Here is a 17,163-nt window from a genome sequence, read left to right as displayed (position 1 = left end):
CCTCTTTTAGCCACTGGAGATGCCATTATCAAAGTCCGAGAAGGAAAGATGATCCTGAGGGTGGACAATAAAGAAGCGATCTTCAATGTATATCGAGCCATTTAGTTGCCTCGTCATTACGAGGACCTGGCCATGATTTCTGTGGTGAAGATAAATGAACCAGTTGTAGATCCAAGTGCATTTAAAGAATATGCACTAGAAAAGGCATTGATGTTGTTCAATCACTTGGAATTGGAAGAAGAGGTTAAAGAGATGTTGCAAATTTTGGATGAATCTTGTGAATACATAAGAGAAAGATCCCAGTTTGAGCCTCTAGATAGGCCAATCGACCTGCCCCTAGACCCTCAGTTGAGGAGGCTCCAAAACTGGAACTTAAACCCTTACCATCTCATCTTCAATATTCATATTTGGGCAGTTCTAACACCTTACATGTGATTGTTTCTTCTCATTTTTCTAAATTGCAGGAAGAAATGCTCTTAAGGGTGCTGAGGGAGCAAAAGCATGTCATTGGCTGGACAATGTCTGACATAAAGGGTATTAGCCCTGCATTCTGCATGCACAAAATACTCATGGATGAGGGACACAAGCCTAGCGTGGAACATCAACGCCGCCTAAATCCAATCATGAAAGAGGTGGTAAGGAAAGAAGTGATTAAGTGGCTCTATACAGGTATAGTATTCCCCATCTCCAATAATAAGTGGGTAAGCCTTGTTCAATATGTACCTAAAAAAGGGGGTATGACTGTTGTAGTGAATGAACAAAATGAATTAATCCCAGCTAGGACTGTGACTGGTTGGCGAATATGCATAGATTATAGGAAGTTGAATAATGCTACACGAAAAGATCACTTCCCCTTCCCCTTCATTGATCAAATGCTTGACAGGTTAGCCGGACAGAAATACTATTGGGTCCTTGACCGCTATTCGTGGTATAATTAGACTGCTATTGCCCCGAAAGATCAAGAAAAGACAACTTTTACATGCCCTTATGGCAATTTTTCATTTAAGAGAATGCCATTCAAGTTGTGTAATGCACCTACGACTTTTCAAAGGTGTATGATGGCTATTTTCACCGATATGGTGGAACGGTTTGTGGAGGTTTTTATGGATGATTTTTCTGTGTTTTGTCCTTCTTTTGATGAATTCTTGACCAATCTTGCTAAAGTGCTTGCAAGTTATGAGGAGACTAATCTGGTACTGAATTGGAAAAAGTGCTATTTTATGGTACGTGAAGGTATAGTGTTGGGGCACAAGGTATCCAAAGGTGGAAGCAATTGAAAAGTTGCCACCACCAATTTCAGTGAAAGGAGTTAGGAGTTTTTTTGGGACATGTAGGTTTTTATCTCCGATTTATAAAGGATTTCTCAAAAATTTCTTCTCTTTTGTGCAGGTTGTTATAGAAGGATGTGCCGTTCAAGTTTGACGATGCTTGTCTGAAAGCATTCGAGGAGCTGAAAAAGAAGTTAGTGAGTGCACCAATCATAGTGGCTCCAGACTGGAAAGAGCCATTTGAGCTGATGTGTTATGCTAGTGATGGTGCAATTGGGGCCGTGTTGGGACAGAGGAGGAGAAAAAAACTTCACTCCATTTACTACGCAACCAAGACTCTTTCTCCTGCTTAAATAAATTATACTATGACAGAAAAGGAGTTGCTTGCTGTAGTGTGGGCGTTCGATAACTTTCGGGCCTATTTGGTTGGCATCAAAGTCATCGTCTACATAGACCATGCAGCCATCAGGTATTTGTTCCAAAAGAAAGATGTTAAACCAAGTCTAATCCGTTGGGTTTTACTTTTTTGCAGGAATTTGATTTGGATATCTGAGACCGTAAAGGAACAAAGAATCAAGTGGCTGATCACCTATCCAAGTTAGAAACTCGGAATCATGTAGCTGAGGGAGATGTCATCAAGGAAACATTCCTGGATGAGCAATTGTTGGCCATTACTACTGGGGAGGTGCCATGGAATGCAGATTTTGTGAACTATCTGGCAAGTGGAGAGAGCCTGATCTTGAACCTTATGCTAAAAAGACGTTCTTACGATATGTGAGGTCATATGTGTGGGATGATCCATTTCTGTTCAAATCTTGTACCGATCAGTTAATGAGAAGATGTGTGCTCGAATCTGAAATAAATGCTATCTTACATGACTGTCATGCGTCGCCCTATGGTGGTCATTATGCGGGTGACAAAACGGCAGCTAAGGTGTTTAAATATGCCCATGAGTTCGTGAGGAGGTGTGATAGGTGCCAGAGAATAGGAACAATCACTAAAAGGCATGAGATGCCATTGCACGGTATTATGGAGGTTGAAATTTTTGATGTGTGGGGAATTGATTTTATGGGTCCGTTTCCCTTGTCCAATGGGTGTAAGTACATTTTGGTGGCCGTTGACTAAGTGTCGAAGTGGGTGGAGGCCATTTCTCTTCCTGCCAATGATGCCAAGGTTGTAGTCAACTCCGATAGTGATGATTAGTGATGGGGGCACCCTTTTCTGTAACAAGCTCTTGGACAATGCCTTAGCGCAATATGGGGTCAAACATAAGGTTGCAATCGCTTACCATCCTGAGACTAGTGGGTAAGTTGAAGTCTCAAATAGAGAGATAAAGAAGATCCTCGAGAAGACGGTTGGTGCAAGTAGGAAAGATTGGGCTGCAAAGCTTGATGATACTCTATGGGCATACTGGACTGGCTACAAAACTCCAATCGGAACCTCCCCTTACAAGCTAGTTTATGGGAAGGCATGCCATTTACCGGTGGAACTTGAGCACAAGGCCTATTGGGCGATAAAGAAGCTGATTTGATGCAGAATTAGTGGGTAGAAAGCGGGTAATGCACTTGAACGAGCTTGATGAGTTTCGCTTGCATGCGTATGAGAATGCCAAGTTATATAAAGAAAAGACCAAGCGCTGGCATGATAAGCATATCCACCATCGCAAGTTCGAACCGGGCCAATTGGTTCTCTTGTTCAATTCAAGGTTAAGACTCTTTCTGGGGAAGCTCAAATCGAGATGGTCGGGCCCGTTTGAGGTAGTGAGAGTCACTCCACATGGTGTTATTGAGTTGCGCATCTTAGGTGGCAAGAGAACGTTCTTAGTGAACGGACAAAGAGTAAAGCACTATTATGGAGGTGACTTTGATCGTCAGAAGTCAAAGGTGTTACTTACCAATGATTAGACGAGATTCTGTGTCGTGCCGCGACGTTAAATCAGGCGCTTGTTGGGAGGCAACCCATCTTTACTACTTTTTTGTATTTATATTTTTTATCTTATTATTGTTGTAGTGTTTGTTTTTGTTTTGCCGGATTATAAGCATAGGAGGCAAAGCCATTGGAAGTATGCAAAATCAAGTTAGATGGTGAGAACTAAGTGTGGGGTGCTCACATAAAGGACCATGCCTGGGGAAGTCTGAGTACCCCGTAAGCCGCTATTGCTTTGGCCTTTGGCCTTTCAGGTAGTTTCTTGTCCACCCTCGTTATTGTTTTTCTTTATTTGTGCATTAGGGACACTGCACTCTTTTAAGTGTGGGGTGAGAGAATTATCTAGATAATTAGTAGTAGGATGTTAGAAAAATGTTAACTTCTTATTTTTGTTTTCGTAATTATGTAGTGTTTTAGTATTTTAGTAGCTATGAAAACAATTGAAAAAAAAGTAGAAAATTGAACTTTTTCCGAAGATGGATCTCCTAGACAGTTTTCTTGAGGGATTTAAGTCTAAGAAAAAAGAACAAAAGGATTTTCTTGGTATGTAGTGTCGTAATTCTCCGTTGGTTTTTCTTTGTGCCGCGGTTCTTTTTCAAGAATTTTGTTTGAACCGGGTGAAGTTAGTTTTATTTTTTTTAGAAGTAGGAGCCATTGTGAGATGAATTGAATTGAAGCAATATCTCTTGACTTTGTTATGCCTTGAGAATAGTGAGTACTTTGGTTGTGACGCTTAGGCTTAGTTTTTTACTCTTGTATAAGTACCTTAAATTGTATGATCTTAAATTTGCTTAACTGCTTTGACTAGAGTGTCTTGATGAGTCCGATCCTGAGTGAGTTATGTGCCATATGTGTGTGAGGTTTGTGTGTTATTCTGAGCATTGCATTTGATGTCTAGAACTTGCCTCGTGTGTTTGCAAAGCGAAATGGTAGTTTTGTTCAGTCTTAGAAGTGATATAGGCATTTCTTTGTTGAGCCAGATATATATATAGTTTCCCGCCTAATTGTTATGTATCGTAGTAAACCCCTTTGAGCCTGTAATCCTGTTTCTTTGGGAACAACATTACAAGCCTTACCTATTTGTTTGAATTAACCATCTATTTGAACATTTTAACCTCTCATGCGCACTTGATTTGTAATGAACTTTGTAAAAGTTAAAGTGTGGGGTGGTTGGTTTGGCTTTTGAGTGGAACTTATGAAATAAGGAGAAAGGTGCATTGTTTGGAAAAAGTAAGAGACACGTGAATTGAAAAAGAAAGAAAAAAAAATAATATATATATATATATATATAGAGTTGTATTGCTATGAAAACTATTCCTTGATAGTAGTGACTCTTGATGTAATTATGCTTAAAAGAAGTATGGAGTAATATACATTGATGCGAAGATGGAGTTTGGTTTGACATAAGTATGGGGTTTAAATGTTAAAGTATCTGTATTAAAGTGCTTAGGGAGGTGTAGTCACTCTTATATCCAAATGTATCTTACTCGACCCGCAGTCTACATTACAACCAATTAAAGTCATACTTGATCCTAGACTGAATGGGCTCGATTAGTAGAGTAGTACACTACGGGCAAGCCTATGGTGCATCTTTTGTGGCATATGAATGTTATTTCTGAGAGTGAGTGAATTCTTCCTATCTTGAGTTCCTAATTGTTCTTAAATTTTAATGTGTGTGGAACTACTCTCTTTTGTTGTGTGAGGGCACTTGATTCATGAAGGAAAGGTAATAATGTCATTGACCTCTATGTTAGAGTAAGTGAGTGAGTAGTGAATAATGCATGGTACTTGTGAGTCAAATCTTGAGGTGAAGATGTTACACCCTTGTGCTTAGTCTATTTTAAAGATTCTTGGTGTGATGAGTTAGGAGAATTGTTTAAAAAGGTCGTGTCTATATAAAGGGTAGTTTTATTGCTCGAGGACGAGCAACATTTAAGTGTGGGGTAGTGATGTTTGGCTATAATTTCATATTTTTAGTGCATTACTTACCTTACATTTTGGGGATTTAATGCAAAACTATACTATATTTGTGCTTAATTAAGTTTATTTTATGTGTAGGTACGTTGAAGACGAAATTGGGAGCAAAGTAGAGATTTTATGTGTATTTTATACACTACAAGAATGGAGTTATGATTATTTAATCAGTAGATATATAAGGATTAAAGTTTAACATTAAAAGGAAGACAAAAGAAACAAATCAAAAGAAGACAAAAAGAACAATTGAAAAAATAAACAAAAACGTGAATTGGAAATGCTAGGCAACAAAATTGAATCGATGCAGCAGCAGGCGTAGCAAGCTACTTTGCTCGCATTAGAGAAGGCGAGGTGAGGAGAGGATTAAAGCGCACGGCAGAGCTTGCATCGTAAGGGCTACAGCGAGATGAAGCTCGCGTTTTTCCTCGTGCCGCGAGGCCTGTAGCGAGGGTGTTTCGAGTTTTTAAGCCTATTTTGTCTCGTTTTTTGTTTTGGACTTGGTTATTTTGTTTGGAATTTTTCCCTACACATATAAATAGTCATTAAACACCATTTTTAGAGGAGTTTTTGCGACCGGAGGCAAGAACATCGCGTGGAACAACTTTTTGAGGAGAAAATCATCGAGTTTTTCATTCATTTATCTTTTCTTTGTAATTTGTTTATGCAAAATACTTGGAAGATTGTTACTACGAACATGAGTGGCTAAGCACTCTAGTTCTAGGGTTGTGGTTGACATGATTATCAACGTTTATTAATTACATCTTCGTTAAATGGGATTATCATCTTGTGGTTGTTGCTTTAATTCTAGTTTTAACTTGTGAATTGTTGTAGCTACCAATTCACCCTACTATCTATGCTATGCTTGAGGAAAGCCGTGTTTAGATTAGAGTAGAATTAGAGAGAGTTTGTTTCTGAACCCGTGGCTCAGGGGACGATTTCGCGGTTAGGATAGGAATATACCTAACAGTCTTGCTTAATTGAATATCGTATTATATTCGTTCATAATAGACTCAATACCATAGGAATATAGGATTGGTATATTATGGGCAGGCGAGTTGTATTGTGGGAACATGCTAATCGTATAAACGATCCAGTTAATTAGCAACCATAGATAATCTGGATTAAGGAGTGTGATTATTGAACTTAATAGGATTGATAAACCAACCACAACCCTGAAATTTTCACCTCCTCTGAATTAAAATCTCATCATACACATTTGCATTCTTGATAAATTAGTTGTTACTTGTTTAATTTCTACAATAGTAGATTAATAGAAACACATCACTCTTAAATATCTTGGACAATTAATTGATTTTAGTTTTCTTAGTTGACAATTGATATAAGTCTATGTGGATTCGACATTCGATTTTTGAGTCACTTTATTACTTGACGGCCATGTATACTTGCGTGTACTTGGGGAACCAACAAGTTTTAGGCGCCATTGCCGGGACTTAGTTATTGATTGTTTATCTAAGTTAAGCTTTTATTCGTTATTTGTTCAAGTTTTAATTTTTAGTTTGCTTTATTTGTGATAACACAGGCCCTTCTCTTGAATGCAGAGGAGTAGAAGCGCAAACAATATCCTTCCTCTTGATCCTGAGATCGAACGAACACTTCATAGAGTGAGAAGGGAAGTTGAAGCTAGAACTAGAATTGAAAGAGAGTTGGAAATCGTAGTTCAACCACATCCAATAGAGATGGCAGGTAATGAAGGGCATCCGGTGATAGAAGCTGCAAGACCCAATCTTGCTAATATGACTCAGGCAATTGTAAAGCCTGAGATCACGGGTCACTTTGAACTCAAATAGTACATGGTATAGCTGATTCAGTCCACATGTAAATATGTGGGTCTATCTCATGAAGACCCGCAGAGGCACATTCAGAACTTCCTAGAAATTACAGACACTTACAATTATCTGAATGTTTCCAAGGACTATGTCAGGCTGACACTGTTTCCCTTTTCACTGCTAGGGGAAGCTAAGGAATGGTTGCAAAAGGAGCCCGCAAACTCAATCCATAATTGGGATGATCTAGCAAGGAAATTCTTAATCAAGTATTTTCCCACTAAGAAGACAAAGTTGCTGAGGAGACAGATTCTTGGGTTTCAACAACGAGATGGTAAGACTCTTCGTCAAGCTTGGGAAAGATACAAGAAGCTACTCAGAGACTGCCCACATCATTGTCAGACTGATGAGGTGTTGGGTCACACTTTCGTTGATGGGTTGGACGAGGCATCAAAGATGAATCTTGACTTAGAATGTGGGGGTAGTTGCATGGCAAGACCGTATAGGACAACAGATGCAGCATGTGCAATAGATGTCTACTTGCTGCGAGTTATGTGGTGAAGGTCACACAAGTGACATATGCCCCGCGAATCCTGAATCCATCTACTACGTGGGGCAACAAGCTAGAGGGCCGATGAATCAAAATGCTCAATATGGTAACACATACAATCCGAACTGGAGGAATCATCCTAACTTCTCTTGGGGTGGAAATCAGAACATTAGGCCTCAAGCAACTTATAATCATCCACCTCAACCTCCACAGCAATCAAAAGAGAGTTTGACTGACATGATAAAAAATCTCTTGCTAGACAATCAGAAAGTTATGGCTGAGAATCAACAATTGCGCATAGAGTTCAGAAATCTAGAGAGGCAGTTTGGGCTAATGGCTAACAATTAGAATATTAGACATGTTGGAGCACTCCCAAGTGATACATAGAAAAATGCTCAAGTCAATGCAGTGACGTTGAGAAATGGGAGAGAGTTAGTAGAAGTGCCTAAGAAGCAAAAGGAGCAGTCTGGGCTCGAAGAAGAAAGAGTGTCAAAACATATAAAGGTAGATGAGAGAAACAAAACAGAGTCTGAGCAAATATCAGAGAGGGTGCCACCTCCTTTTCTTTAAAGACTGAGAAAGAAGAATGATGACCACATGTTTGACAAATTTTTTGATATGCTGAAGCAGATACACTTGAACATCCCTTTGGTGGACATGCTCCATGAGGTCCCAAAATATGCAAAATATATGAAGGATATAGTGGCAAATAAGAGGAGGTTAACTGAATTTGAGACCAGCACACTTACTGAGGAGTGCACTTTCAGTATTCAACATAATCTTCCACAAAAGCTTAAGGATCCGCGTAGTTTTACCATCCCCGTGAGGATTGGTGAAATTGATGTGGGTAGAGCCTTATATGATTTGGGATGCAAGTATAAATCTGATGCCGTTATCAGTGTTCAAACAATTGGGATTAAGAGCTCCGAGACCCACCACGGTGCTGCTACAGTTAGTTGACAGATCTTATGTTTATCCTGAGGGGGTAATTGAGGACGTCTTGCTGCAGATTGGGAAGTTTATTTTCTCTGCAGATTTTATCATCCTGGACTACGAGGCCGATGAGTTAGTTCCTATCATCTTGGGATGACCTCTTTTGGCCACTGGAGATTCCATTATCAAAGTCCGAGAAGGTAAGATGATCCTGAGGGTGGACAATGAAGAAGCGATCTTCAATGTATATCGAGCCATTCAGTTGCCTCGTCATTACGAGGACCTGGCCATGATTTCTATAGTGAAGTTAAATGAACCAGCCGCAGACCCAAGTGCATTTAAAGAAGATGCACTATAAAAGGCATTGATGTTGTTCAATCACTTGGAATTGGAAGAAGAGGTCAAAGAGATGTTGCAAATTTTGGATGCATCCTGTGAATACATAAGAGAAAGATCCCAGTTTGAGCCTCTGGATAGGACAATCGGCCTGCCCCCTAGACCCTCAGTTGAGGAGGCTCCAAAACTGGAACTTAAACCCTTACCATATCATCTTCATTATGCATATTTGGGTAGTTCTAACACATTACCTGTGATTGTTTCTTCTCATTTGTCTAAATTGCAGGAAGAAAAGCTCTTAAGGGTGCTGAGGGAGCACAAGCATGCCATTGGTTGGACAATGTCTGACATAAAGGGTATTAGCCCTGCATTCTGCATGCACAAAATACTCATGGAGGACGGACACAAGCCTAGCATGGAACATCAACGCCGCCTAAATCCAATCATAAAAGAGGTGGTAAGAAAAGAAGTGATTAAGTGGCTCGACACATGTATATTATTTCCCATCTCCGATAGTAAGTGGGTAAGCTTTGTTCAATGTGTACCTAAAAGGGGGGTATGACTGTTGTAGTGAATGAACAAAATGAATTAATCCCAACTAGGACTGTGACTGGTTGGCGAATATGCATAGATTATAGGAAGTTGAATAATGCTACATGAAAAGATCACTTCCCTCTCCCCTTCATTGATCAAATGCTTGACAGGTTAGCCGGACAGGAATACTATTATTTCCTTGATGGCTATTTGGGGTATAATCAGATTGTTATTGCCCCGAAAGATCAAGAAAAGACCACTTTTACATGCCCTTATGGCACTTATGCATTTAAGAGAATGACATTCGGGTTATGTAATGCACCTGCGACTTTTCAAAGGTGTATGATGGCTATTTTCACCGATATGGTGGAACGGTTTGTGGAGGTTTTATGGATGATTTTTCTGTGTTTGGTCCTTCTTTTGATGAATGCTTGACCAATCTTGCTAAAGTGCTTGCCAGGTGTGAGGAGACTAATCTAGTACTGAATTGGAAAAAGTGCCATTTTATGGTACGTGAAGGTATAGTGTTAGGGCACAAGGTGTCCAAAGATGGACTGGAAGTTGACAAAGCTAAGGTGGAAGCAATTGATAAGTTGCCACCACCGATTTCAGTGAAAGGAGTTAGGAGTTTTCTGGGACATACAGGTTTTTATCGCCGATTTATAAAGGATTTCTCAAAAATTTCTTCTCCTTTGTGCAGGTTGTTAGAGAAGGATGTGTCGTTCAAGTTTGACGATGCTTGTTTGAAAGCATTCGAGGAGCTGAAAAAGACGTTAGTGAGTGCACCAATCATAGTGGCTCCTGACTGGAAAGAGTCATTTGAGATGATGCGTGACGCTAATGATGGTGCAATTAGGGCTATGTTGGGCCAGAGGAGGAGCAAAATGTTTCACTCCATTTACTACGCAAGCAAGACATTTACTCTTGCTCAAATAAATTATATTGTGACATAAAAGGAGTTGCTTGTTGTAGTGTGGGCGTTCGATAAATTTCGGGCCTATTTGGTTAGCACCAAAGTCATCATCTACATAGACCATGCATCCATCAGGTATTTGTTCGAAAATAAATATGCTAAACCAAGGCTAATCCGTTGGGTTTTACTCTTCCAGGAATTTGATTTGGAGAACCGAGATCGTAAAGGAACAGAGAATCAAGTGGCTGATCACTTATCCAGGTTAGAAACTCGGAATCATGTAGCTAAAGGAGATATTATCAAGGAAACATTCCCAGATGAGCAATTGTTGGCCATTACTGCTGGAGAGGTGCCGTGGTATGCAGATTTTTTGAACTATCTGGCAAGTGGCGAGATGTCGCCTGATCTTGAACCTTATGCTAAAAAGAAGTTCTTGCGAGATGTGAGGTCATATGTGTGGGATGATCCATTTCTATTCAAATCATGTACCGATCAGTTAGTGAGAAGATGTGTGCCCAAATCTGAAATAAATGCTATCTTACATGACTGACATACGTCACCCTATGGTGGTCATTATGCGGGTGACAAAACGGCAGCTAAGGTGTTGCAGTAGGGTTTTTATTGGCCTAGGGTGTTTAAATACGCCCATGAGTTCGTGAGGAGGTATGATAGGTGCCAGAGAACAGGAACAATCATGAAAAGGCATGAGATGCCATTGCACGGTATTATAGAGGTTGAAATTTTTGATGTGTGAGGAATTGATTTTATGGGTCCGTTTCCCTTGTCCAGTGGGTGTAAGTATATTTTGGTGGCCGTTGACTATGTCTCGAACTGGGTGGAGGCCATTTCTCTTCCTACCAATGATGCCAAGGTTGTGGTCGACTTTGTGAAAAAGCATATCTTTGCAAGGTTCGGCACTCCGAGAGTGATGATTAGTGATGGGGGCACCCATTTCTGTAACAAGCTCTTGGACAATTTCTTAGCACAATATGGGGTCAAACATAAGGTTGCAACCGCGTACCATCCTCAGACTAGTGGGCAAGTTGAAGTCTCAAATAGAGAGATAAAGCAGATCCTGGAGAAGACAGTTAGTGCAAGTAGGAAATATTGGGATGCAAAGCTTGATGATGCATTATGGGCATACCGGACTGCATACAAAACTCCAATCGGAACCTCCCCTGACAAGCTAGTTTATGGGAAGGCATGCCACTTACCGGTGGAACTTGAGCACAAGGCCTATTGGGCGATAAAGAAGCTAAACTTTGATGCAGAATTAGTGGGTAGAAAGCGGGCGATGCAATTGAACGAGCTTGATGAGTTTCGCTTGCAGGCGTATGAGAATGACAAGTTATATAAAGAAACGACCAAGCGCTGGCATGATAAGCATATCCACCATCGCAAGTTCGAACCGGGCCAATTGGTTCTCTTGTTCAATTCGAGGTAAAGACTCTTTTCGGGGAAGCTCAAATCGAGATGGCCGGGCCCGTTTGAGGTAGTGCGAGTCACTCCACATGGTGTAAGTGAGATGCGCGTCTTATGTGGCAATAGAACATTCTTAGTGAACGGACAAAGACTAAAGCACTATTATGGAGGTGACTTTGATCGTTAGAAGTCGAAGGTGTTACTTGCCAATGATTAGACGAGATTTTGTGTCGTGCCGCGATGTTAAATCAGGCGCTTGTTGGGAGGCAACCCATCTTTACTGCTTTTTTTATTTTTATTTTTTATCTTATTATTGTTGTAGTGTTTGTTTTTGTTTTGCAGGATTATAAGCATAAGAGGCAAAGCCATTGGATGTGTGCAAAAGCGAGTAGATTGTGGGAACTAAGTGTGGGGTGCCCATACAAAGGACCATGCTTGGGGGAAGTCTGAGTACCCCGTGAGCCACTATTGCTTCGGCCTTTGTCCTTTCAGGGAGTTTTTTGTCCACCCTCATTATTGTTTTGCTTTATTTGTGCATTGGGGACACTGTACTCTTTTAAGTGTAGGGTAGGAGAATTCTCTAGATAATTAGTAGTAGGATGTTAGAAAAATGTTAACTTCTTATTTTTGTTTTCGTACTTGTGTAGTGTTTTAGTATTTTAGTAGCTATGAAAACAATTGAAACAAAAAGTAGAAAAATAGGACTTTTCCCGACGATGGATCTCCTAGACAGTTTTCATGAGGGATTTAAGTCTAAGGAAAAAGGACAAAAGATTTTCTTTGTATATAGTGTAGTAATTCCCCCTTGGTGTTTCTTTGTGCCGCGGTTCTTTTCCAAGAGTTTTGTTTGAACCGGGTGTAGTTAGTTTTATTTTTTTAGGAGTAGGAGCCATTGTGAGATGAATTGAATTGAAGCAACATCTCTTGACTTTGTTATGCCTTGAGAATAGTGAGTAGTTTGATTGTGACGTTTAGGCTCAATTTTTTACTCTTGTATAAGTACCTTAAATTGTATGATCTTAAATTTGCTTAACTGCTTTGACTAGAGTGTCTTGATGAGTCCAATCCTGAGTGAGTTATGTGCCATGTGTGTATGAGGCTTGTGTGTTATTCTGTGCATTGCATTTGATGTCTATAACTTGTCCCGTGTGTTTGCAAAGCAAAATAGTAGTTTTGTTCAGTCTTGGAAGTGATATAGGCGTTTTTTTGTTGAGCCAGATATATATAGTTTACCCGCCTAATTGTTATGTATCATAGTTAATCCATTTGAGCCTCTAATCATGTTTCTTTGGCAACCACATTACAAGCCTTACCATTTGTTTGAATTAACCATCTATTTGAACCTTTTAACCTCTCATGAGCACTTGAATTGTAATGAACTTTGTAAAAGTTAAAGTGTGGGATGGTTGGTTTGGCTTTTGAGTGGAACTAATGAAATAAGGAGAAAGGTGCACTGTTTTGAAAAAGTAAGAGCCATGTGAATTGAAAAAGAAAAATATATATATATAGTTGTATTGCTGTGAAAAATATTCCTTGATAGTGGTGACTCTTGATGTAATTGTGCTTAAAAGAAGTATGGAGTAATATACATTGATGTGAAGGTGAAGATTGGTTTGACATAAGTATGGGGGTTTGAATGTTAAAGTATATGTACTAAAGTGCTTAGCGAGGTGTAGTCACTCTTATATCCAAATATATCCTACCCGACCCGTAGCCTACATTACAATCAATTAAAGTCATACTTGATCTTAGACTGAATGATCTCGATTAGTAGAGTAGTACACTACGGGCAAGCCTATGGTGCATCTTTTGTGGCATATGAATGTTATTTCGGAGAGTGAGTGAATTCTTCCTATCTTAAGTTCCTAATTGTTCTTAAATGTTAATGTGTGTGGAACTACTCTCTTTTATTGCGTGAGGGCACTTGATTCATGAAGGAAAGGTAATAATGCCATTGACCTCTATGTTAGAGTCAACTCAAGCAACTCAAGAAAACTAAGAAAGTCAAGCAACTCAAGAATCTAGTGCAACTAATACAAGCAGTGGCAGAGGAAGGGGAAGCAATACTAGATTTGGCATGGGTGCATTCTAAATGCACCTCCAGCAACTGCTCCTAGAAAACTTACTGTTGGGGTTAAAAGAGCAATCAAATGGGACTAAGGTTGTGAAGGATACTAATGCAGTCAATATTGATCTTGATTTTAAATCTTCTGGGCTTAAGTTTAAAGGCAGAAATACTATTACTACTTCCCAGCTACAACAACTAAGTGCAAACAGGAGAAACCAAATTGGATCTTCATCAACTACCTCTTCAGTTGCAAGTCCAGCCTCTCCAGCACCATAATGCAAAAGAGCATCCTCAAGAATGTAGTTGTGTTAGGATTATGCTATTTTGAGTTCATGTATTTTGCTAAGTATCCAGACTTGGATTATTTATTCTGTCTTTTTTGGGTCACTAGTTGACACTATTTTAAGAAGTTATATTCAAGCTTTGTTGCATTTCTATTCAACATTTGGAAATATGACTGGTGTTGTATAATACTTTAGTTGTAAATGCAATTTAAATGTTATTGGTAGCCTCAAAATTTGTGTTATTTGTTGCTTTTATAACATCAGTTGGCAGCCTCAACAACCTTTGCAACAGTTGTGAATGCAATTGTTGTGCTTTTTCTTCAAATGAACATAAGATATGGCTCATAAGTTGGACTGTATGTGCTTGGTAAATCTAGAAGATGGTAGGCTGCGATGGATGTTTGTTAAGTACTTATCAGTTGAGTTCAATTACAACTTCAACATGTTATCACTTCGAATTCCATATTTGAACCAGTACATAAAAAAATGGCAGAAAATTTCTTCAATTCATTGAAATAAGGCTACAGACCACAATTACATTGACACAAACTACAAGTTAAGACACATCCAAAATATATCAACCACCATTACAAACGCAAAATACAAGAGCTAAGACATAGATGACATAATTTCATCAAAACGCTTCTACTCCAACCACATGCAGAACCACAACAACTTCAACGATCGAAGGCACAATAGCAAACCCAGATATTTAGCATTATTACTATAACAGAAGCCAATTTCTTCCTCCATATTCTTGCTCGAGCCCTTTCTTCTTCAAAAGCTTTGACCCTGTTCAATAAACCCCAAATAGCCCTATTCATTTTTCTAGGAAACTCGTCATTAACCTACCTAAAATACTTATATCCACCTTTGTCCTTCAAAAAAAAAAGAAATTGATTCAAACTAAAATCGGGGACAACATAGTAAAAATAATTAATTGTAGTTAATTAACACTTACCTTTTCAATTTTGCATCCATAGAACCTCCTTCAAGGATTAGATGGAGACCATGAAGTTTTTAATTGACATTCATGATCACACCGACATGAATCGATTCTTGGTGTGAGAGACATTATCCACAAAATTGAGAGATTAAGCCAAAATCTGAACACTCAGGCGAGACTACTTTCAATTTGGAGAGAAGAGTAGAATTTTTAAACCAAAAAATCAAGAAAAGGGTGAAGAAATATGGCTGGATTTAAGAGACAAAGTAAAAAGGGATAAGGGTTTATATAATAGGGAAGGGGTATATTTTTACCGTTTGTATTTTACCGTTGAAATAGTTTTTGTCAGCATATTTTTAATGTTCACGCGCTCAACAGCAGTGATGCTCACGTTATTTGCCATGTCAGTCGGATGTGTTAAAATGGTACAGTAAAGATAGAGTTAAAGTGTTCTGTTGGTAAATGGCTTAGTTGAGATGTTCAAGTGGAATTTCTGGGATAATTAAAATGTCTGTCTATGTATTCTGCCAATATTATTTTAGTATATGCCTTTTAAAATAAATAAAAATATCAAATTCTATTTTTTTTTAAAAAGCCAAAGAGAATGTCATACGTAAAAATAACATATTTTTGGAAGTTTTAACATTGGTTTTTTTTTAAAGATCGTTTCTATTATCTAACTGAATAAATGAATAAATAGAGTACATCGTTTCTATTATTTAACTCCTAAGTTTCCACGTTCAGACAAATTACTGGGGATTGTTTGTGTTTGAAGAATTAATTCAATGATTTGTCCTTCCATGGACTAGGCGGAATGTTAATAAAGTGACTGTCTCTCTTGCTCGTATAGCTTTATCGTATGTAACTCGTGTAACTTGGGATTTCTATCCTTCATGTTTAGCTTTTATTTTTTGTTTTGATGCTTCTCATTTAAAGAACAAGGATTTTTCATAACGTAACTCTGTTTTGACTTGGTTGTTTAAGTAAATATTTATTGCTTAAAGAAAAAATCTGCTAAGTTCCCACATATTAACACTTTTTTTTATTTTACTACGAACAATTTCTACATATTAACAATTTCTGTTACGTTTTAAAATAAAATATAAACATTAAATTCTATAAAAATAAAAAAACTCAAGAATACACAAAAATAACATATATTTCACGGTAAGATTGACAAAAATATATTAATTTGAAAATTCTTTTAACTCTTTTGTTTCTTTGAAAGATTACTACATGCTAAATGAATAAATAGTGTACATTGTTTTTATTATTTAACTCCCATGTTTCCATATATTAACAGTTCCTTTTTTTAAAATATTTTACAATTTCGACAGTTAGAAGAAAGTTTCCTAAATTGTTACACGTTTGGTTTCCTACAAAGGCAGGGATTTCAGGTAAAATTTGTTGAATATACTTGGGCTTCACGTACTTCCCTAAAATCGAACTCATTGCCGTTGATCATAATCAACTTTTTAATCTATAAATACAAAGTATCTAAACTCCTAAGTCATATATATAGCCCTATTTTATCACTCAAAACTCTCTAGTCTCGGCCGCTGCGTTTTTTTCATCTTCATATTCAAGAAACAATGAATATGATGGAGTTAGATAATCTTGGAGAAGGGTATCGATTTCGACCGACGGATTCAGAGTTAGTGAAATTTCTTTTAAGGTTTGTTGCTAAGCAAGAATTGCATGACAATGGTTTCATTGCAATGTATGATGTTTACAAACAAGAACCTTGGGTAACTTACAGCCATGGCCATTCTACTGGAGGAGTAGAAGATAATTGGGACACAAGTATTTACCGTTACTTTATTACACCAAGGAAGAAGAACAAGGGAAGGTTTAGTAGGATTGTAGGAAAAAGAGGTGGAACTTGGAAACAACAAGATAAGGGAAGAGCTGTTACTATAAAGAGTTGTGATGAGAGGAAAAGAGATTTGATTATTGGACGAATGAAGAGTATGTGTTATACTGAGAAGAATAATACTAAGTGTATTAATTCTGATGATTATAATGATGGTAAGTGGCTAATGAAGGAATATGTGTTGTCTGATCCTATTCTTAATAAGTTCAGTAATTCTGAGCGTAAAGATTATGTTATTTGTGCCATAAAAAAGTTGCCCAAAAGAAGTACTACTTGTAATTTTAGTCAGACTAGTAATGTGACAACTACTATGGAGTCATGTTCTGAACAAGGAAGGTGGATACTGAGGTGA

The 17,163-nt window shown here is 38.3% G+C and overlaps 1 protein-coding gene across 1 annotated transcript; it reads left to right on the top strand.

Annotated features, from left to right (window-relative positions):
- Positions 1–16,530: 16,530 nt before the first annotated feature.
- LOC138894683 (NAC domain-containing protein JA2L-like) lies at positions 16,531–17,163 on the top strand. The gene has a single exon (XM_070179402.1). The coding sequence runs from the start codon at positions 16,531–16,533 to the stop codon at positions 17,161–17,163; it is 633 nt and encodes a 210-aa protein (XP_070035503.1).

The sequence above is a fragment of the Nicotiana tomentosiformis genome, chromosome 6, assembly GCF_000390325.3.
Source record: "Nicotiana tomentosiformis chromosome 6, ASM39032v3, whole genome shotgun sequence".
NCBI lineage: Eukaryota > Viridiplantae > Streptophyta > Magnoliopsida > Solanales > Solanaceae > Nicotiana > Nicotiana tomentosiformis.
Note: the sequence above shows the minus strand (reverse complement) of the source record. Positions and strands in the feature narration are given on the sequence as shown.

Coding starts and splice junctions, on each gene's coding strand:
- LOC138894683 (XM_070179402.1), top strand. CDS start 16,531: ATGAATATGATGGAGTTAGATAATCTTGGAGAAGGGTATCGATTTCGA.